This window comes from Colius striatus, chromosome 1 (genome assembly GCF_028858725.1).
Source record: "Colius striatus isolate bColStr4 chromosome 1, bColStr4.1.hap1, whole genome shotgun sequence".
Taxonomy (NCBI): Eukaryota; Metazoa; Chordata; class Aves; order Coliiformes; family Coliidae; genus Colius; species Colius striatus.
The window spans coordinates 100082596-100105285 of record NC_084759.1 but is presented as its reverse complement, the minus strand read 5'-3'; the positions used below and the strand labels follow the sequence as shown (position 1 = coordinate 100105285).

At 33.5% G+C, this 22690-nt stretch overlaps 1 protein-coding gene across 1 annotated transcript in view; it reads left to right on the top strand.

Moving 5' to 3' along the window:
* The window catches only part of NCAM2 (neural cell adhesion molecule 2), a 271912-nt gene that overhangs the window by 207439 nt on the left and 41783 nt on the right, over window positions 1-22690 (top strand). Inside the window, exons 14-15 of the mRNA XM_062006146.1 lie at window positions 3585-3758; window positions 21163-21282. Of these exons, the coding sequence (XP_061862130.1) occupies window positions 3585-3758; window positions 21163-21282 (294 nt within the window). The remainder of the gene's footprint in view (window positions 1-3584; window positions 3759-21162; window positions 21283-22690) is intronic.

Below are 22690 nucleotides of genomic sequence, written 5' to 3'. Positions count from 1 at the left end.
TAGTTCAACTCTGAAAACTGCATAGAAGTTACCTCCACATTTGTATTCCTTGTATTGTGGGATAGATATTTAAAATAGTATTGTGGATATATTTCACATTTAAATTAATTTTAAATATATTGCATTGCACTAGTTATGCAAAATATTTTCCCAGGTTTTCACAGGAGCTTCATTTTATGCTTATTACCGAATGGAATCATTTCTTCATTTGGCAGAAATTATACTTGAATCTACAGTAGAGAATATAAGTTTCTTCCTGAAGGATTTCTTCTCTGCCATGTTTATTTTAGTTAAGTATTCACAGACATAAACAAATGAGGAAAAGAGATCTCCTTAATATTTTGAAAGTCATTAACAGAATGGATACATAAATAACAAATTTTTATTTCATTCTATTGACCAAATAATTATTTTGATCCCAACTGAAGTAACAGTGAATTGCCTCATAAAAAGAGCATACAAAAGCTAACATAAAAATACACAAGCTGCTTCTAATCTTCATCCTCCTCTGATTTTGGGATCAATACATACTTAGCAAATAACTTGTGCAACTAATTCTTCTGTGTGATCACAGAAAAAAAAAAATCTGTATGTTTCTTTGAACACATTTCCTTCCCCAACCCCCCCCCCCCATAAGAACCAGACTTCTCTCAATTTAGAAAAAGATTCAAAACACAGACCTGTGTTATCCTGGATGCGCAACATACTAGTTACATTTGGTCATGTCCGTATGGCCATGAATCTTGAATTCCTTTCTGCAGAACAGTACAGCTTTACTGAGAAGGGTGAAAATTTCCTGTATCATCCTATATCTTGATGAAATGAATGTTTCCTGGAATAAGAAAGGATTTGAGGGTTTGAATCTCTCAAACTGAGTTTTCCATTCTACTCAAATCTTTAACATCATAGATTCTTATAGCTGTGTCTTTGAGTAAAAGATCTAAAAAATTGTTTGTCCATGTAAATAAATCTGTGCATTGGAGTTTTCAGGAGACTTATATGAGGTACTGAAGGAGTTGAAGGAAGTTGTTGCTAGATGACATCCATCATCTTCAATAAGTCAGGGCGAACAGGAGAGGTGCCTGAGGACTAGAAGAAAGCAAATGTCACTCCAGTCTTCAAAAAGGGCAATAAGGAGAACCAGGGTAACTACAGTCTGTCCAGCCTTACCTCCATCCTCAGAAAGGTGATGGAAAAACTTATCTTGGGTGCTGTCTCCAGATGTTTAAAGGACAAGAGGGTTATTAGGAGCAGTTAACATGACTTGGTAAAGTCATGTTTGACCAACCTGATAGCCTTTTATGAAGAGATAACCAGCTGGATAGATGGTGGTAGTGCAGTGGATGTGGTTTGTCTTGATTTCAGTAAAGCATTTGACACCATCTCCCACGGCATCCTCGTGGCAAAACTGAGAAAGTATAGGCTGGATGATGAGGTACCGAGGTGGATTGTTAACTGGTTGAAGGGAAGAAGTCAGAGAGTTGTGATCAATGGAGCAGGGCCTAGTTGGAGGGCTGTATTTAGTGGAGTACATCAGGGGTCGATGCTGGGATAGGTACTGTTCAATATATTCATTAATGACCTTGATATGAGAACTGTTTGCTGATGATACTAAACTGGGGGGAATGGCTGACACACCAGAAGGCTGTACTGCCATTCAGCGAGACCTGGACAGGCTGGAGGGTTGGGCAGGGAGAAATCTAATGACATTCAACAAGGGCAAATGTAGAGTCTTGCATCTGGGAAAGAAGAACTCCATGTACCAGTACAGGCTGGGGAACTGTTAGAGAGTACTGTAGGGGGAAAGGGACCTGGGGGTCCTGGTGGACAGCAGGATGAGCATGAGCCAGCCACGTGTCCTCGTGGCCAAGAAGGCCAGTGGCATCCTGGGACGTATTAGAAGGGCTGTGGTTAGTAGGTAGAGAGAGGTCCTCCTCCCCCTCTACTCTGCCCTCGTGAGACTGCATCTGGATTATTGTGTCCAGTTCTGGGCCCCTCAGTTCAAACTGCTCGAGAGGCTGGGACTCAGTTCAGGGAGCTGCTGGAGAAAGTTCAGTGCAGGGCCACCAAGATGATGAAGGAAGTGGAACATCTCCCATATACTGAAAGGCTGAGGGAGCTGGGGCTCTTCAGCTTGGAGGAGACTGAGGGGTGACTTCATTAATGTTTACAAACACCTAAAGGGAAGGTATCAACAGGATCAAGCAAGGCTGTTCTCGATGACCAATGATAGTACAAGGGACAACAGATACAAGCTGGAACATAAGAGGTTCCAAAGAAACATAAAGAAAAATTTATTCACTGTGAGGGTGACAGAGCACTGGAACAGGTTGCCCAAAGGGGTTGTTAAGTCTCCTTCTCTGGAGACATTCAAAACTCACCTGGAGGAGTTCCTGTGTGACTTGCTCTAGGAGATCCTGCTCTGGCAGGGGGATTTTACTGGATGGTCTTTCAAGGCCCCTTCCAACCCTTAAGATTCCATGTGATTCTGTGAAATGCTAACTTTAAGAATTCACAGGGTATGGTATTCACATTAAGACACTGAACTCTGACAACTATTAGAGAACTATTCTGGAAAAACTTACTTACTTGATTATTAAAAGGTTATACAAATCAATCTTTTTAGAACAGCTTTGGAAGATATTCTTTTCCTGAGAATTTGTGTCAGAATTTGTCCTTAACCACATTTTTTATTATTTTATGGAAATTTTTGGCTAATTTTCATTCAAGTAGCCATACTGGTTGAAACTCAAAGTGTTTCTTTTTTTCACGACTATATGACAACCGTTGAATAGAGTCTATATTTTATGTGAATGCTTCAATATTCACTAATCCAACAATAGGATTTGGCTCAGATTCTTTCAATTTCTTATAAAAAATATGTTCTATACGATGGAGGCGAAAGCAATGTCAAATCTATGGGCAGGTATGAGAACATTTGTCAGATGCATAAGAAGGTACGTTTGTAATGGTGTTTCAAATCCTTGATATTCTGTCCACAGAACTAAAATTCGTCCTAGTATTTTCAATATTTTTTTTTTTTGTAAGTTTAGCACATAAAAATGTAAAAAAAAATTAGTCTTCTGTCTTGTATGTGTTAGTTTGGTCATGCATTGTAAAAGTAGCATACTATTTCTATATTTAGGGATGTACTAACCCCAAGGTTCATTTTTGCTTTTGTTTCCAATAGAGCACATACAGATACCTGGTTTCTTTTTGTACTTCTTTTCTGCTTTGAAAGATACACACTTGCTTTTTTAAAGTTTGTTGTTCTCTCTAAGTGTACAGCAAACAAAGTAATGTTCTACATTTCCCTATGGTAAAATTAGCTATTTAAGAAGATCATATTGTAAAAGGAAGGTGAATTTGGAAATTGATTTCTCATAACTTTGGCAAATGAGGATAAATATTCTTTTCAAAAAGCGCTATGTTAGAAATCTTGTTTCTCTAACACATACCTTTTTACATCATGTTATATATTTATTTTTCTCCCTTCAGAGTGCAAAGATGAATTTTTAAATTAGATTATCAATTGTTTAGGACTATCTAGTTGGTGCTGACTATTTATGTTTGTACTTTTTTAGATGTGCCATCAAATCCTTATGGAGTACGAGTTTTAGAGTTGTCACAAACCACTGCCAAAGTTTCATTCAATAAGCCAGATTCACATGGAGGTGTGCCCATTCATCATTACCAAGTGGATATTAAAGAAGTAGCCTCAGAAACCTGGAAAATAGTTCGCTCCCATGGAGTTCAAAGTAAGTAAATGGAAGCATTTTAACTAAAAATAATATCAAGGCAAAAGAATACAAATATATAACAACTGATTCTTTGTTTCTCCATTAGTAGCTGTATCTTCATTTAATATTAACATAGATCTCTTTATACCAACTATAATTCTCACAGTAATCTTGTACAACCATTACCTTTTAGTTGTAAAAAAATCTGGTAAACAATATTACAATTACTTTGCATTTTTCATCGTCCAGTCAACCGGATATGAAAAATGTTTTTGAAGGTATAAATGTAAAAAAGAGTAGAAGTCATTAATGCATTATGTATGCATTAATTTTAAAAAATTGAGTAAGCTGTTATGTGATATTTAATGCTGGCATTAATTACTGATTATGAGCTACTTAATAACCTTCCTAAATATGTGTTAGTATTCATAATGTCTGTTTCAAAAACATATCTCTAAAGTATTATTGTAGTACAGTATCTGTTTGAGTTATATTGTCACTTATTCTAAAACCAGAGTAGCAGGTACAAATACATGCAGTCCTTATGAAGATAATACCATTGTGAAGTAGATTGTGAGTATTTAGGATCTCTGCTGCTATCCCTACAAAATTTGAATACACAACTTTTTTGAGTAAAAGGCTGACAATTATTTCCTACTGTCATATTATTTCCCCACATCTTCCATTTGTGCAATTTGCCTTACGTTTTTCAGTTCATTCTCCTTTCTCACTTGAAAGCTTTTAGGGGTTTTACCTTTTTTCATGCATGTATTTTCCTCTTCACTTCATCATCACCCAACCGTAATGATGAACTGTAATGCTGAGAGGCTTTGTTAAAAAAATAGGCCACACTGCTGGTTTGCCCACACCGATGTTTTGGACATCTTAAAGGTACCTCTTACAAACGTGTATTATCAAAGACTATTCCAAGTGGTAACATAAACTAGTAAATATAAAAACAACATGAAAAGTTATCTTGATCTACAAATAGATATACTTAGTAAAGAAATAAATATTGGGAAGGTAAACTTTACTGAGAGGACAGCGGACAATTAAAATTAATGATATATCCTCAATTAATTCATACTGTTTTCTGAAATCTCTATTTGTGTATACCTATACAGAAAGATTAAGAGTATAGACCTTATCTTTTCCTGAAGTTATCTATGAAATATCTTAGAGATAAAAAACTACCTCAGAATTTCAAATATTTACTGGACAGGAGGTGTCTTGTTTTCATAAATTATGTTCATGCTACACAATGTAATTGATAGGGAAATCAAAAGGGACCTGATTGCATTTATCATAAGTCCTTTCAGATATTCTATAATGAGTTAAAAACTTATTCTATTTTTGAGGTACTATATATAGGGCCAAACCAGAAACCGAAGATGTCGTACCAAAACACAGGCTGAACATCACAGAGTAGAAAGAGTCTTCAAAAATGGAAATGCCTAAAAATAAACAAACAAACAAAAAAAAAAAAAAAAAAAGAAAAGTTCTCTAAAACTGTTTAAAAATCTCTCCAAACTTATGTTTTAGCCTATTTACAGTGTCACAGTGGGATAAAGAGAGATATCACCTTCTAAATCTCTGTTTTCACTTTCAGAAAGAATTTTTTTAAAAGCTTTTCTTAGTATGAAGGCTTTTCTTCTTCTTTTTATACTTTTTGAGAAATTTAGGATACTTTTAAGTGTTTTGCATGCTAAAAAAACTTACATGTTTTTGAAGCAGTTTTTCATTGTGCTTAGGTAATTAAGAACCACTTTCCTACCATTCCTCAACATCTTCTCAGTTGAGTGATGAGGGTATTTAGACTACGCACAGTATCTTGTTTTATGATTTGTCACTGGGTCATCATAATTTCCATACCTGACCAATATTCCTTAATGGTAACAAAATCACTTTTTTCATCTTTTCACATTTTAGAGACAGATTTATGGATAAGATTCAGACGTAAATGCTGTTTACACAGGGACAGTTAACAACTGGCGTATCTCAAGTAATGATGCATACATAATGCATGAGTCATGATTTTTTCCCAGCAGCCAGAGATAAACTATACTAAAATTTTATAGGATGTCTTTTTATCAGACTGATTTAACTCAGGAGTGATGAAACATCACTGCAGCCCTTTCTTGCCAATATTTAGGTAATGTGTGAATTCCGAGATCATCTTTTAAGAAACAGAGGCAGAAAAAAAACTACATGCAAATGAAAGTTGCCTGAAATGATATGAGCCATCCAATACAGACGGCTCTCTACTATGACCAGATGTAGTAGTGTAGTTGTCTTCCTACACTCACAGCCATAAACTCATAACATTAATAAAAATTGTATTGTTAACCACAGAATCATAGAACAGTAGGGGTTGGAAGGGACCTCTAGAGATCATCTAGTCCAACCCCCCTGCTAAAGCAGGTCCACCTAGATCAGATCACATAGGAATGCATCCAAGTAGGTTTTAAAAACCTCCAGAGAATGAGACTCCAGAGCCTCCGTGGGCACTCTGTACCAGGGCACCCTCTAACAGTAAACCAGATTTTTCTTGTGTTTAAATGGAACTTTTTGTCCGTTAGCCCTTGTGCTGTCACTCGATGCTACAGAAGAACATACCGCCTCATCCTCTTGATATACACATTTTAAATACTTGTAAGTGTTAATCAGATTCCCCAGTCAGTCTTCTCCAGACTGAAGAGTCCCAGATCCCACAGCCTTTCCTGGTAACAAAGATACTCCAGTCCCCTGATCATCTTAATGGCTCTGCACTGGACTCTCTCCAGAAGTTCCCTGTCCCTCTTGAGTTGGGGAGCCTAAAACTGGACATAGGACTCCAGATGAGGCCTCACCAGGGCAGAGGAAAGGGGAAGCAGAATCTTCCTTGACCTCCTGGCCATACTCCTTCTGGATGCATCCCAGAAGACATTGGCCTTCTTGGCTACGAGGGCACATTGCTTGCTTAATGTTTAGTTTACTGTCCACCAGAACACTCAGGTCTCTCTCTGCAGAGCTGCTCTCCAGTGAGTGAACCCGCAGCCTGTATTGGTGTATGGAATTGTTCCTCTCCAGGTGCAGGACTTTGCACCTACCCTTGTTGAACCTTATGAGGTTCTTCTCTGCCAGACTCTCAAACTGGTCAAGATGCCGTTGAAAGGCAGCAAAGCCTTCTGGTGAATCAGCCAGTCATCCAGTTTGATGTCATCAGTAAACTTGCTGAGGGTACACCCTATCCCCTCATCCAGGTCGTTGATGAAGATGTTGAATAAGTTTGGTCCCAGAACTGAACCCTGTGGAACCCCACTGGCCACAGGCCTCCAACTTGAAAAAGATGTTTTTTAAGTGGACAAACATTGTGGAAATGTGCCTAAAGAACTTTATAAATAAAGCATTAACAAATTATAAATAGTTTTTTTAAAACATTGTTGAAAGGAATTGATATTAATACTAACAAGTCATTAATTTTCTTATCATTATGACTCAATAACTATGTATAAAACATTCTATAAGTTTGATTATAATTGTTTTATTTATATGAAAAATGCAATAGATGTTTACCAAAGTTACTAGACATTTTTATGCAGTCAATCATCCACTAAATACAAATACGTTTAATCAGAAAAATGAAGCAATATGAAATGGATTCTATGCAAATCTATTCAAACAGCCTGCAATTCTCTTCATGTAGGAAAAATGTTATGGATTTCTTCAAAGAATACCTCAAAAGGCAACTTTTGTCTCAAACTGTACTAGTTCTAGCTGTTTTCAGATCAAATTAAGGAGAAAATCCCACAGCCTTCGAGGTGTAGACAAGAATATCCATTTCTCTGTTCCCTTCCCTTTGTCCTTAATAATGAAGATTTCATTTGAAAGTCTGTGATGATTGCAGCTATTGAAGGAGAGCACAGAAATTGAAGCAATCATTCTGATCTACCAACTTCAGACTATTTAGGGATTTAAATGTCATAATCAACACTGTCATAGTTCAACAAGATATCAGAGAGCAAATATAACCAGATTTTTCTGTACTTATGAGGTGCTCTACCGAATATGAACATTATTGTGTTGAAAGCTAGCTGCAAATCTCTTTATTGATAAAGTGTATAGGTTCACTTTACAGCCACAAATGCGGTGGGACTCCTTGTGGGCTGGAGACTGGAGGGAAGGTAGATGGGCAGGGATAGTCAAAGTTAACAGTGTCCTTGGGATCCAGGCACTTATGACCCTGTTAGTAGTGAAAAGAAGCCCACTAATCTTGAAGTAAATGAAGTGCAGATGATATTGACAAGGTTCATCCTGAAAGGATGTCATGCTTTCAGATTTTTATTTTGATTGCTTTGTTTTAAATTTTGATTGAGAATTTGGAAATTCTCATGTTGAAGATTTCTTTTTAAATTCAAAAAAAATCTGTTTTCAGCTATTGTTTTTTATGGTTTTAAGGAAAGGTTTGGTAGAATTTTAAATTCTTGTATTTGTATTTTTTTAATTAAATTATTATTAATTTGTGGAAAACATTAATTAATAGGGAAGACTTCTTAAAAAACAGGTAAGATGTAGTCATTTCTTCAGTTTAGCAATATTTGAAAAAGGGTCAATATTTTCTGAGGTTTTAAAGAAGCTGTTAACTTAGAATTTCTTACATTGGCAATTTCTTACAGGGCTTAAAGGTGGTAAAGGTGCAACATCTTTACAGTTGTTTCTTAAAAAACAGTTTATTATCAAAACCTGAAAAATAATAAAGGAGTAAAAAAATATTGCTCAGAAGGAAAAAGTACATTTCAGACATTCATGTTTTTCTTTAAAAATGTAAATATAAAATAATGTTAGAAGAAATTAAGGAACCTATTTTGAATAAATTTTATTTCTTTACATAAGCATGGATTTTTCTTTAGCATTTACTTACTGATTTATTATTATAAAATTAAGAATGGCCATATTAGAGACCGGTGAATGTGAGGATGTTAATCTGTAATGATGCCCTAAAATTAATTGAAGAGTGTGTATTCTGACATTGTTTTTAATATGCCGAATTCAGGCAGCTATTCAACATGACAACCTTATATTCTTCTCAAATTTGAATCTTAAAGAAATAAGAATGTTGTATGCATCTCTGAAAAAAAAAAAATCTAAATTCTTGGGATGAAATGATATGATAGAATCTGTAATATGTCCTACAGTTATGAAAAAAAAAAGTGAGAGAATAGGTTCAATTTACGTCCAATACAAATTTTTAATTCAAATAAATTTATTTGTATACCTGCATGTAAGAAAGTTATTCAGCTCTAATTCTGTCTTTATACTGCTCTTGGCCTACATCCAGCTTAATCTTTGCTGCAAAAGTCTCATGGAAAGGTTGTACTATAATAAAGGTCTTAAACTAAATTAGGTGGGTGGATTAGAGAAATTGGAAAATGAGAAGTGTAAAGGGAAAGCTATGTTTAAATATTTCATTTTTTATACAGACCTAAAAAATCAGGAGAATGAAACGTACTTTTCACATTCAAAGGCGAATAAAATGTCATGAGAAGTGAAGAAAACCCAGACAATATAATTCACAGCATGAGATCATAGTAAAAGCAACTGAGTATTATGCAGATATAACTACTGCCAATATCTGAGGTTACTCTTCAATAGCTTGTAATTCTGTGTTTACTATTGCATTTAATCATATCAAAAGATGATTTATGTTCAAATGCTTTTTATTTTTAAAGATACAGACTTGAAAGTCTGTAAGAACAAATGCAAAATATTTTGTTTGCAAATATATAGTGACTATTTTAATATGCGATGAAATGAAGAATCAGTTATTCCAAATATATTTCACCTGGTGTTCCTCTGGTTTGATAACTCCTGGGTACTCCCAATTTAGACATTTCAGGATCTTTCTGATGACATATGCTGAAGTAAATTTGCAGCCAGATGTAAAAGTCTTGCTGATCTGGCTTGTAAAGGTAAATCTTGTTAAATAAAAAGAGTGATGCAATGCAATTTTGGGAATGAGCAACTGATAAATGAGATGCCTGGTGCAGCTGCAAATTTTGCCTTTTGTATCTGTATTGCATATATTTGCATTTATTTTGCATTACCAATCTGCTTACAAAAGGTAAAGTACATTTATAGAATATTTATGTGTACATAAACTTCTGCTGCATTTTGTAACACAAGCTAGAAAAGTGTTCCTGGATGATCGACTATTCTTCAAGTATTTTCAAGGTCATTGAATGGCAGGGTAGTTATGAATGGAGTTTTCCTTCTGCCACAAATAACAATAAGCAATGGGAAGATACCAGAGACTTATCTGTATTACATTTCATTATATCATTAAATGAACCTCCCTTTTATCACTTTTCTATCTGTTCTAGAAAGAAAGTCTAGTGTGAAGAGTATTGTTCATGTCATCCTTGATGTCTTTTCTTTTTCACAGACATGAATGTCACAAAGGACATATTTGGGATCACATTTGAGTCCCTTTGCCTGTCACTGTGAGGATGGCCTCTTTGATGATGGCAGCCACCAAGAGGTGGCTTATTCTTACCCCAATTTGGTAGTGGTTAGGTTTTAGCCAGGTCCTGCATTTGGTAACAGAGCAAGTCTTGTTTTTTTTTTTTTCCTCACACTTTGCGTGCTCCAGATATTTGCATGGCATATTGGAAAGAAAGGCAGAACTCCTGTACTATAATCTGCTTTCTAGGTAGCTGCAGCAGCACATCTTGGTCATAAGATAATTAGAATTAATAAAAGATTCTCTTTTAAAAAATCTGCTCAGTGATAATATACCATCCAAAATAAGCACAGAGGAGACTATTTTTTTGTCAGACAGACTAAGTGGCTTGTTTGGAACATAAAATTGAGCAAGTGAAATAAATAATTTAGAAAAGATAATATCATGCATTTAATTTCTAATGATGAATTCAATGGTATGTTTTAGTACATAATTCTTTGTGCACAGTTAAAACTGAGAAAATGTAGATTTTTTCCCGTTGCTTATTACTTTTGGTATGATGTAGAGTTATTGAAACAATGAAAAGTGTTGGAATTTCAAATAGCAGTCTTGACATGCAAGGCTTCCCAACACATCATAATTTACTTATAAAAATTTATCATTTCATTATGCTCTGCAGATATTTTGTCTTATCATTAAGAACTCCTGAATTCTTGACATCTGTTTTGGAGCTTTGTAAGAATACTGCTATATTTGTAGTAATAAGTAAAGACTAATTAATTTTCTTCTGTATTTTGACTCCATTTGGTTAAAAAAGGCCACCTCTTCTTTGTATCTCTAATATGGTGCAATTTAGTAACACTGTAAGAAAACTAATGAATTGCACAAGGTGTAAAAAACTGAAACATGAAACATATTAAATCTGTTGCAAAGTCTTTAAGGAACAAAAAGGTTATTGCAGCTCTGCTGACAATAGAAAAATAGATGCAGTTGTTAAAAGTAAACTGCTGTCATTTTGTTACACTTTGAAGGCATTTTCTGTGAAGATTTTTTGTGTTTTTTTGTGATAAAAGGAAAGATATTTGGACCAGTAATGACTTTTTAGTTAAGGGTAAATAGTTTAGATCTGAGTTATACTGGGCTCTATTAAAAGCAGTCATGAGGAGCTTAGTCAGTCTTACCAGCCTCACGCTGGAAGACTATGTAGCATTAGCAAAAAAAGCTCTGAGATCACTCTTTAAAGACAATCAAGCAGAAACCAACTCCAACTAAAGCTATGCACCTAGGCACAGTTCTGCCCTCAGATTGGCAAGCCCCTTTTGGCAGTGACCATGGTGATGCAAAACAATGGAGTCAGCCTTGACTCAAATGGGAGAGCTTGATAAATATCAAAGGATTGCAAGAATGTGTAACGAGGTCTCCTATACCTACCTTTCCCAAACAGTAGTATGGTCTTTAATAGTACATGGACTTTCTACACTGTCAGCCAGAGTATACACATTTGACCTAAAATATTCCAGATGCAGCATGGAACCTACTGTAGACTTTATGCTTAGAAGACACAAGGTTTATCTGCTATGAATTACAGTGAGGCCTACCTCAAATTTTTCTTAAGATATTTCAGTAAGAAGTCATGGATGGAGTTTTGAATGTAGGAGACTCTTTTCAACTACAGCTTTGTGTTGCAAATTTCAAATGGGATATTATCACACCACACCATGTCTATTGTAGGAATAGTAGAAAAATGGGCAGGAAAAACTGAAATACAAGCAATTCTTTCTGCCATGCAAGAAATTGTAAAAGATTCTAGATTCTGTTATATATGAGACAGACTAGGATGAGATACTTTGATTTATACAATTAAAGAATGAGAAAAGTGATGTAGCTGAGACAAGCACAGAAAAAAAGGAAGGTATGCACTCACAGCTAACCCCCAGCCTTCCCCTTCAAAATATACTGCCTTCTTTGGCATTCCAGGGTGGATTCCAGACCTTGAGGTAAGAAAGGCAATATATAATGGCATTAGCAAAAATCTAGCAACAAGGATGTCCTTTGTAGTCTCCTTATAAATGGAATTCCTATCCACCTTAGAAGACCTTGTTTTATTTTCTGGAGTATCTCTCAGTAAACATTGTTTGAAGTCTTGATGAATGCTCAAAAAGAGGGGAAAAAAAGGGGATTAATGAAACAGCATAAATGTTCTTAATAAGGGCATTGTATATTCACTCAGTAGAATATTACTTGAATAGAAGACAATTCAATTGTCTTTTTGTGCTCATATTGCCTACAGAAGTTCAGGTGTATTCAGTGTTATAGGAGAATTTTAAAACTAATGTCTGCAGAAAATAAATTTTATTTATGAAAAGGTTTAACTTCATCAGATTTTATATTTAGCAGTGTAATTTGTACAATTAAAATTACAGCAATTATAGTCACAAATATTTAATAATGAACCTTCATTCTACTATACAGAGAACATTAATCATAAGTTAGAAAGCATTTTGAACGATACCTTCTTTTTGCATAATTGAGGGAATATGTGGTAGCAATTCAAATCTTCACTGATTTTACTGTATTGTTTTATTGTTTCATAGAAAGATTTAAGTGCAGCTCTTTCCAAATGTCTGACTGTTTCTTCAAGCAGTAGACTTGCATTAAGAAGTGCACAATAGATTTACAGCAAAAACAGGGAACCAAGTCAATATTTCTCTTTAGTTTATACAATCATAGAAAGATGGACATCTGGAGTTTTAGGTGCTCCAGCTTCTTGCTTCAAGCAGGATTGATGCCTATCTTAGGTCAAATGTAGCTCTGTCTAACTTAAGCTCAACCCCTAAGGATGGAGATTCCTCACCCCCAAGTCTTATAAACTGTTTTAGTGCTTCTTTTCTCTCTCATTGTACAAGTGTTTCTTATATCTGTTCTGAACATGACAAGCTGCAGCTTGCAAGTATTGCCCTCATTACACATGATTGATTTATCTCTACTGCAAAGGTACGGTGGGTGACTGTTCAATCACCCCTTGACATTCTCTTTATCACACTAAATCAGCCTCAGCATCTATGTATTGTTTCTATACCCTAGGGTCCTATTGGTTGCTCTCTGCTAGACCATATTCAATTTCTTTATTATGGATGCACAGTCCCAGGTTTGGTCCTACCAAGACTAACTGAATGAACTTTCAATCTGCTGGCTCTAAATACTGTCCAGTAGACAGTCTGTCATGATGGTGGCATTGAGTTCTTCAGCCTTTTCTGGATGTGCTGGCCTTCTGCATGCATCAGTTCCTACATGAGCCTTTCACCCTTGCCATGAAGACCTACTATTATCTTCATCTAATCAAAATTTATTTTGATCGTCTTTTTGGTGCCTGCATGGGTGAACATCAATGAGTAGGGTTAGTCAGATAAGACTTTGTAGTCTCTACTGCTGCAGCTATTTTTCCTTCAGTTGAATTAGACAACTGGAATTTAGGCTTGTGTGTTTTGTACTACAAGAGTGCAATCAGTTCTTCTAAAGACTGAGCCAAAGTTCACCAGTCTCCATGAGATTCGTTTCCATTATTTTGATTGACTGAAGCTAATGCTTCTAAATTTCAGGATAACAAATGTTAGGCATCACTGAATGTTGTTTCATTTATTATCAAAGAAGTTTCAACACTTCAGAACACCCATGATCCTATGCACAAAAATATTTGAAAAAGATGTTTCTAAAATAATAATTTTTTTAGTTATTAAAAATAAGGTCTATTGGTTACTTGGAGGAGACATGACATTTAAAAGGTTAGGCTATTCAAATAACACTTGTTTTTTAAATGAATTTAGATTATATGATTCTGAAGTTCAATGTGTATTTTCAGTTTACCCTGTTTAATTGTGTACAGAATTGTGTAATTGTGTAAAAAATTCTTTTATTAAGTAATGCCATTCTTTATCTTATCAAGATCTTCTCACAGCAAACAGCAACTGTTTCAAGCACTCTTCTGACTTTAAATATAGTGGTACATAGTTTTTAATTGTCCTTATTTCTTTCTTCTTTCCTTTTTCCCCTCTTCTTTCTCTCCCTTTCCTGATCCTCCTTCTCCATTTCCATTCCCTTTAAGTTATGTAAGTATCTTTCATTGAAATTGATCACATCTTTAAATGATTAATACTAAGCAGTTGGTCTAGGACATTATAAAGGTAGTATAGGAATTTTTAAAACTAAAAAATTAGAGCAAGGATTAGGAAAGAGATATTTGGGGGAAGTTGATTTATTTTTTTCCAAAAAGATACTATCCCAATATTCGGTAAAGCTTTGAGTATCTATGTATTTTTATGTATGTTATTACAGTTGAGGGAAGGAAGCATATATTGTTAACATGATAAAAAACATGTATCACCTTTGTTCTTTGCTGCAAAAAATACAATTTTGTGAGATACTTCTTACTAAAAACTAAACCAAGACCTAATGTGGTTGTGTATGTTGCAGTTAAATAGAACATAATCAAGAGTAACATAAGTTATTTATAAAAGACCAATACCGAAACAACTGAATAAAAGTAGTATTGAGACAAACCTGAAGAAAGAGAAGCGGTCTTGTGGAGAAATGTGTTATGTAAGAATATAGTGGAATGAAAGGAATTAAAGGGAAATTTTGGAAAATTCAACTGTATCAGTTTCAGTGGTGATGATACGAAAAATCAGGAAAGTTAGCAGAATCAAAAGTGTTATTTTCTGGATAGTTAGTATATTCATTACATCGTATTACATATTCTCATTGTATATATACAAAATCTCATTTTATACTGTAAGAAAGCTTATGTATTACATGGTATTACATATTCTCACTGTATATATACAAAATATCATTTTATACTGTTAGAAAGCTTATGTATGGAAAAGAAGAATGCCAAGGTGGAATTAATAGTGATATCTCATGTGTACTCCTAGAAATTTTTGTAATTATAATAACAGAATTTTTGTTTTTCCTGAAAGTACACTGAAAGCATTAGCATTACAAAACCCACAATTTTTAATAAGAATGCCTTCTCCAGACCTTCCTTACTTTGCACACATCAGACTAAGGTTGTAGAAATGTCTTCAAACCTTTTCTAAGAAAAGAAAGACCAGATACAAGAATGATAAGAATAGATCTTGGTTATGGTAGGCAGACTTAATAATATAAACAGATTTCCTACACAGGAAGCTGAAAATGCAAGGGATAGAAAGCAAGGAGAAAACTTATATGGGATTTTTAATGTATTGGAGTAGTGGAAGCCAGGAGAATTATCTGTCTTTTGGGTAATAGTATGACATACTATTATCCACGTTGTCTGCAACTTCAGTGAATAAAAGAAAATAGCAGCTAAGAAAACTTTTATTTACAAGCAAACTACACATATCTGAAGAACCATTTCAAATTTACAATTAAAAATTTTGTAGTAATGCAGAAGGTTTTTGCCATACACTGGAAACAACAGAGGAGTAAAACACATTTTAGACAGCTATAGTAGAAAAGCAAAATTAGCATTGTTTTGCTTAATTTTAAATTTGAATGTGTGTTTGAAAGATAAATTCCATTTTAATCATAATTACATCCAAAATCTATGAAAACTAGATCCCAGTTGTGCAGGATTGTTAATAGAAGGCTAATCAGTATGAATGGTGGAATGGTGTAAATTATTTATTTGATATGCAGTTCATGCAAGTATGTTTCTATTCAGCATAAGATTAGGGGAAAAGTTTACTGATACATTGACCCATCTAAGAATATTGCTTTTGTTACAGCAATTTTTTTCCTACGTTGCTTTTTATGTTTGTGTGGATTTTTTTCCTAAACTGTGTGCAGTGCTATGATTTACAATAAATACAGGTTAAATTATGGATATTTTAAAAGAAATGAACTCGAAAATGAACTTCTAAATAAAACCTGTGAATTGTTACATCCTAAGTATGTTAAATGACAAAACCTATTTTCTGTATTCATGCTGATTAAATATGTTATAAACTATGTTGTCAATCCACAAATCTGTTCATCTCTAGGGACTTTGAATTACACTTTTGCTTGCTTTGTTTTCACTAATTTATAGCAATATGCATTTTATAACTATCATTGTCCAACAAGTTGCTTACATATTTTCTTATTACTTGTATTTATCTTTTGATACCTAAAAGTAGGTATCAAAAAAAAAAAAAAAGAATGACTCTAAGGTGGAGATGTTGCTTCTGGTTCACTTTGTGTACTGAAATCTCAGAATCTCGCTCAATAAAAATCATGCAATCATACAACCTTAAGGATTGGAAAGAACCTGAAAAGATCACCTAGTCCAACAGGATAATTATGTTTTGGGGGCTGTACACCAAACATTAAAGCAATTTTTGCCCAATTCACTTTTTTATATCAACTATTAAAAAGTATTTTTTAAGGAAATGGTTCGTATTAGTGAACATTATACTAATTACATATGATCTACAACAGTATATATCTTTATTCACATACAAGTGTTTATATTCAGAGTAAATTAAGCCACTACAACTTTTAGTCCACTATAGTACAAAGAATGATGGAAATTCTTGACAGAATTATTCTCCGATTTTTAAAATGATTACATTTGTTTCTATGTGTACATTTTAGTGAATGGCTTAAGGCTTTATATTGTCTCCATTCATATTAAACAAAGTTATGCCAGTGATTTCACTGGTAGTAAGATTTGCTACCATTATGTTTTTTCATATAATGTGCAACTTGAAATATTTTTATCGTTAAAGTTCATTTATTTGTGTTAGTTAAATTCTGACATATATAGCTAGATGCTTGAATCAGTATTTATGAAATCAATTGTTATTTGAGCAAGGCAGACAGATGGAACTTAGTGTTGCTGTCTAAGTTGATTTATTGATATGCTCTGCATATCAATAAACATTTTGCCTATTTTGTAGCAGTTTTTATACTCCTCCTCCTAAGATTAAACAAAACAGCTTTGCTTATCCCGGGCAGTCAGAGGTTTCATGAGAAGTTCCTCAGATTGTGTGACATCTACAAAAATCTAAGACACTTGTGCAGAATCTTAATATTATATTATAATGTGTTCCTCACTGTTCTCCTCACATGTCCTCACTACTCTCTTCACCATCTTTTCCATCTTTGAAAGAAAATGAGTTATCATCACAATGAGAAACTTGTTTAAACTTCATAAAAATGCTTATCATTTCTTCATCTGAAAGAGATACTCGTATTTCCAGGGAACTTGGTTTTAGCTGAGAGTGGTAAAATAATGACTAAAAGATGCAGCAAAGTGCTGTTAAATCAAAGCACTCCACTTATTAACCTGCACTGTATTTGATCTTTGTTCAGTCTGCATAGTAATAGAGGTTCTAAGTAGAAAAAAACAAGAAAAAAAAAAACCCTCAAACCCTAAAATTTGTAGTACCTCTTTGACAGAAATTTCATGCTAATGTCATGCTAATTTCTACTGCCTCTGTCTTAAAAATATGAGTGTAGATGACATGTCAGCAATGATTTGTCTCAGCTACTTTGTTTCAAAATAGATTTATATTTTATTTACATCTGATATCCTTCGGAAGAATATTATTGTATAAAACAGATAGCTGTCCAATGAGAAAAATGTTTTGATCTGATATTTCTGTTAATTAACCTCATATACAACCTACTTTGAGATTAATGTAGTGTAACTACACTATTAGTTCCCCTAACCTTCCTTGCTTGAGTGATGGTTTATGTAATGTAACACAGCCTTTAGATTTCTGAGGTGTACTGTATATGCCAGATATTTCTCTTCTCATTCTACTGTAATAAGGTAATAGAAAAAACATATCCTTGGATCCAGATGGGGATTTTTATTTTGTTTTTGCTGACTTGGATTTATGACCTAATGTATTTCCCAGCAGTTGTTTTTTCCGATTTTATTTTCCTATGGTTTACTTGACAGCAGTTAAAATTCTGCAATAATAAATTAAACTTTTCTCACTGAAATGCTTACTTTCTGTATTTGAAGTAGTATAAAGTTCTACATTTTTATCCAATGCAATTTTGTGTATAAATTTTGTGGGCTTTATTTTTCTATACTGTGTTTGTTCTTTATTGTTTTATATATGCTTGTAAGTTAGAAGATTAGGTACACAATATGAAATCAGAAGAAGATAAATAGGACAGTTGGAAAAAGACTGAAAAATTTCACATCATATTCTGAAAGAAATAAAGGAATTTAATTTTGAGAATATTTGGTGTCTGGTATATGCCAGTCTACCAAATATATCAATGACACAATTCAAACAAATGTACAGTGGACCAATTTTTTCATCTTCATGCACTGAAGGTGAAAGTTCTATATTTCTTTCAAAATATGATTAGAAACTTTACAGATAATTATTTCAGTGATCATTGAAAACTGTAATCAGATATCCATTATAGCCAAGGCTATGAGCTATGGACTACTACAAGAAGAGTTTTCTTTGTGTATGGAAAGATGAATAAGCTGATTTTATACCCAATAGATAGATACTTTTTAAAAAATAAATATTTTATAAAGTATTTTCTTCCATTCTCAACATATTTCTAAAACGTAAAATGCTTAGCAGGCAGTGAGAGTTTCACTACTTAGGTTACTTTTAAGCCCTACACTTCTGATATATACTGTGGGACAGTTCCTTAATCTTACTTAATTCTAAATATAATTTTGCTAGTAGAAAATTTAGAGTATTCTAATCAAGAATGGTTTTTTCTTTATTTTCCAGTGGAACATAGTTATTATTTTTTTCCAATGTGTAAAATATATCTGCAATATGCCATCATCTAAACCAAGTAGTTCCAGTTTTGAGGACATAGTATACTTTCAGATTTAGTGTGATAGATTCCATAAATGTGTTTGTAAGAGTCATTTCATTTAAACACATAGTGCTGCACAGGGGATTCTAAAGTAGACACTGATTCTTTAAATACTGCATATATAAGTAATATTATTCATTGAGATAGTCCCCAGGAGTCACTCAAGAATTGGATACTTAGGCTTTATGTAGTTAACACATTCACATTTTATTAAGTATAGACTTATAGTCTGGCTTTTTTGTTGTTTAAAATTTAAAAATATTTACAGTAACACTAATTTTTAGTGTACCCTAAGGCTTATCTTCAACAAAATGATTCAGTCTTGGAAAGTGATCATGACTGAAAGGCAAGTCAAACACTGCTACTGCATGGTTCAGGTTTTAAAATTTATCCTGCCATTACTGAATGTTATATACTATTATCCTATTCTTCTCCAAATTCTATCTTTATTCTCATGTTAATACTTTGTTTTTCTGTGAAGTGGTTCTGCTTAAAAGTTTGATAATTTTACATATCATGAAAATTTTAAAGCTAAAATGTGATAGAAGACACACAATTCTACTGTTTTCTTAAGAAAACAGTTATTATGTTTCAATAGCAATTTCATGCAAAGTACTCTGAGTGTGAAACGTAGAAGTTAATGCTTTTCCAAAATTCTGTTAATCCTTTTAGCTGCACATGTAACAGAACCTCAAACTGTGTGCTGCAGAACATAAAGAAATAGAAATTCTAATCAACCTGGACTCAATTCCAAAAAGTACTGACAGAAATAATTGTACTTTCATAAAATATATCACTTGAAAAGCAAGCCTAAATCAACTATTAAAATATTGCTCTATAATGAAGAAAAAAAAAAACCTCAATAAAACAAAAAATAATACAACAAAGAAACCTAGGGTCCCTATAGACTACTGTCTCTTTCTCAAAACCTTACAATTCTATATCCTTCTGGAAGATAATAGCATCCTGTTTTTCTGGGCAAATACTGGTGTGCTTCAAGTAAAGTCCATCCAATTTATGTGCATTCCCCAGTATGAATCTGACATCTGAAGAGCTCATCACAGAGTTGGCAAGCAGGAAGCAGGGGATTGCTGCAGAGACAGTAAGATGAAGCTTTCTTTTAAAGGTGGGATAATGATCCAAGAACACTTTACGGATCAAAGTTTTCAAGCTCATATTCCACACTGATATTAATAAGATGTAGTACTATGGTAATATATAATACTACAATCCTGAAATCCAACATACTTTTCCTGAATTTTGTTTCTAGATTTGTTTCTGTACATTACAGCAACAATATTCTTCATGCTGTATAATCATTTTTGGCAAGCTTTCCCCTGTTTTCTGCTCCTGATGTCATTTCCATGTAGAACTACAGCGATAGGTTCATGCTGTGTGAAAGGTTGCTGCCAGCAATTCAGTCTTGATTTCTGAAAGCATGTCCAAAGTTCATACTCGTTTGCTTTCCAAATCACTGTTGTATTGTTTTTGTTTTTGTTTTTTTCTCTTTTTTATGACTTGATCTGCATTTCCATACACCTACTCTTAAATATGTACAAGTATTCCTAATTCATTTTTAGGTCCTAGGTAGATAACTTAAAACTCTTGCTTTGATCATTGTAACCATCTGTCATTTTAGGTCTTGAATATACTGTTGAACTGTGAGAGAATCACATTAGTAATTCACCACTAACATGTACATAGCTGCATCTAGGAGTGTCGACGAAGGATGTTTGATACTGCTGTCCCTAAGAAAAAATGGCAAGTTCTGAAATGTATGAAGGTAGCTTGAATGTGCATCAGATACCCATTGCCAGCCAGGAGAAAGGAAACATGCTTATATATTTTTTGTCATATTGACATCTCCAGTGCTAACAAGAGGAATATTAAGTAGAAAAGCCCACCGAAGTCTTTAACTGTAGCCTATGGCTCTGTAATTGACATTAAATTACTTCAAAAGCATAACTTGCTCAGTCACAACAATGATTTTACGAAGGTGAATAAAAAACAAGAAAGCTAAGTTTGGAACCTCTGGACTATCAGAAAATGGTACTTGCAAGTAAAGCAAACAAGTTATGAAATTGCCTAACTTTAAAAAAAAAACCAAAATTCATTCCCATGTGGATTTTTTTTGTTTTTCCTTTTCTTTTTTTTTAGCAATGGTTGTCCTCAGCAATTTGGAACCAAATACAACGTATGAAATCAAAGTAGCTGCTGTAAACGGAAAAGGGCAAGGAGAATATAGCAAAATCGAGATCTTTCAAACTTTACCTGTCCGTGAGTAATATTTGTGCTATTAAATGAAAATATAACTGATTATCAGACTATATTATCTCCAGATCAGCTAATAATTGAAAGTTCACTTCACTGTGGGTAATACGCTTTGTATTTGTATACTACTTCCCAATGTATAACATCAGTCTTTACATTATTTCCCAGAAGTCTTGTTTTCTTGCTCTTATTCCACCATATCAAGTAGTGTGAATGAACTTAAATTAGAAGATTCCTCCTGTTATCTGGATTTTTCAGATTTTGACAAATCTTTGGTTTTTATTCAAGAAAACAAACCATAAAAGATTAATTAATTAATTAGATTAAGAGCTTTTTCTCATTTACACTCAGGGTATTATAGACATCTGTGAGAAATTAATTGGCCCTTTACAGAGACATTTCTTCAGCAAACTGTACTGTCACAAGTTTTCCAATTATCAAGCCTCAAACAGAAATCTTAAACTGTAGAAAAATGATGAGAATAAATTGTTTTAACTATCATTACATGCAAATGATAAATGTTACAAAGCCAGTTCCATATTTGTTGTAACCTGTATAGGCAAGAAAGCCAGATTTCAATATTAAGGTCTAATGAAAAATATTTTTCTGAAATTACTTTTAAATAGAAACTTTAATAAGTAAATTAGACACAAAGGGGGAAGGAAAACAAAGGAACTACTAGATGGCACTGAATAGTATTCAAACAGATATGCCAAGATACATCAGCAACTATTACTTGACTAATCTCTCACGAATCTGATTAATTAAACAGTTTTCCAGGCTGAGTGTTACTCAATATTGTTAAGAATACTGATTCTAGTGGAATGAGCAATAGAAGTCACACAACTGCAAACACAAAATTTTTCCATGTTATTATATTATGTTCCCTCTGATACATTTATTCTGTCAAATATGGTAACTTGTCAGCTTTCAAATTTCTTTTTTAAAGATATTAAATTAAAGATAAAATAATTAACTACTTTTCATATGGAACATTATAACTGATAGAAAAGTGACAGAAACAGATAGAAATTATATATCTATATTATCCGATAGATAAGATGGCAAATTCTGTATTGAGATCTAAGTCAATTTATCTTTCCTTTATTAAAAGATAAAAACAAACATTAGAAATATTTCTATAGGAACCATGTCTTTCTTGGTGAATGGAAATTGACAAGTATTTTGAGGATAACACACTTTAGTATGACAATACACATACATTTAGAATCTGATTTAAAACTTTATAATAGGTATTGTGTGTAGAAATTATAATTAGTCTACAAATTTCACTTTGCAAAGTTGTGTAAACTGGGTATTAACCCTTCAATTGTACATTTAAGAATGTTTTTATCCTGTCATTAGTAAGATTTCTTTTGGAAATCTTATTCTTTACATTTATTCCTAATATACA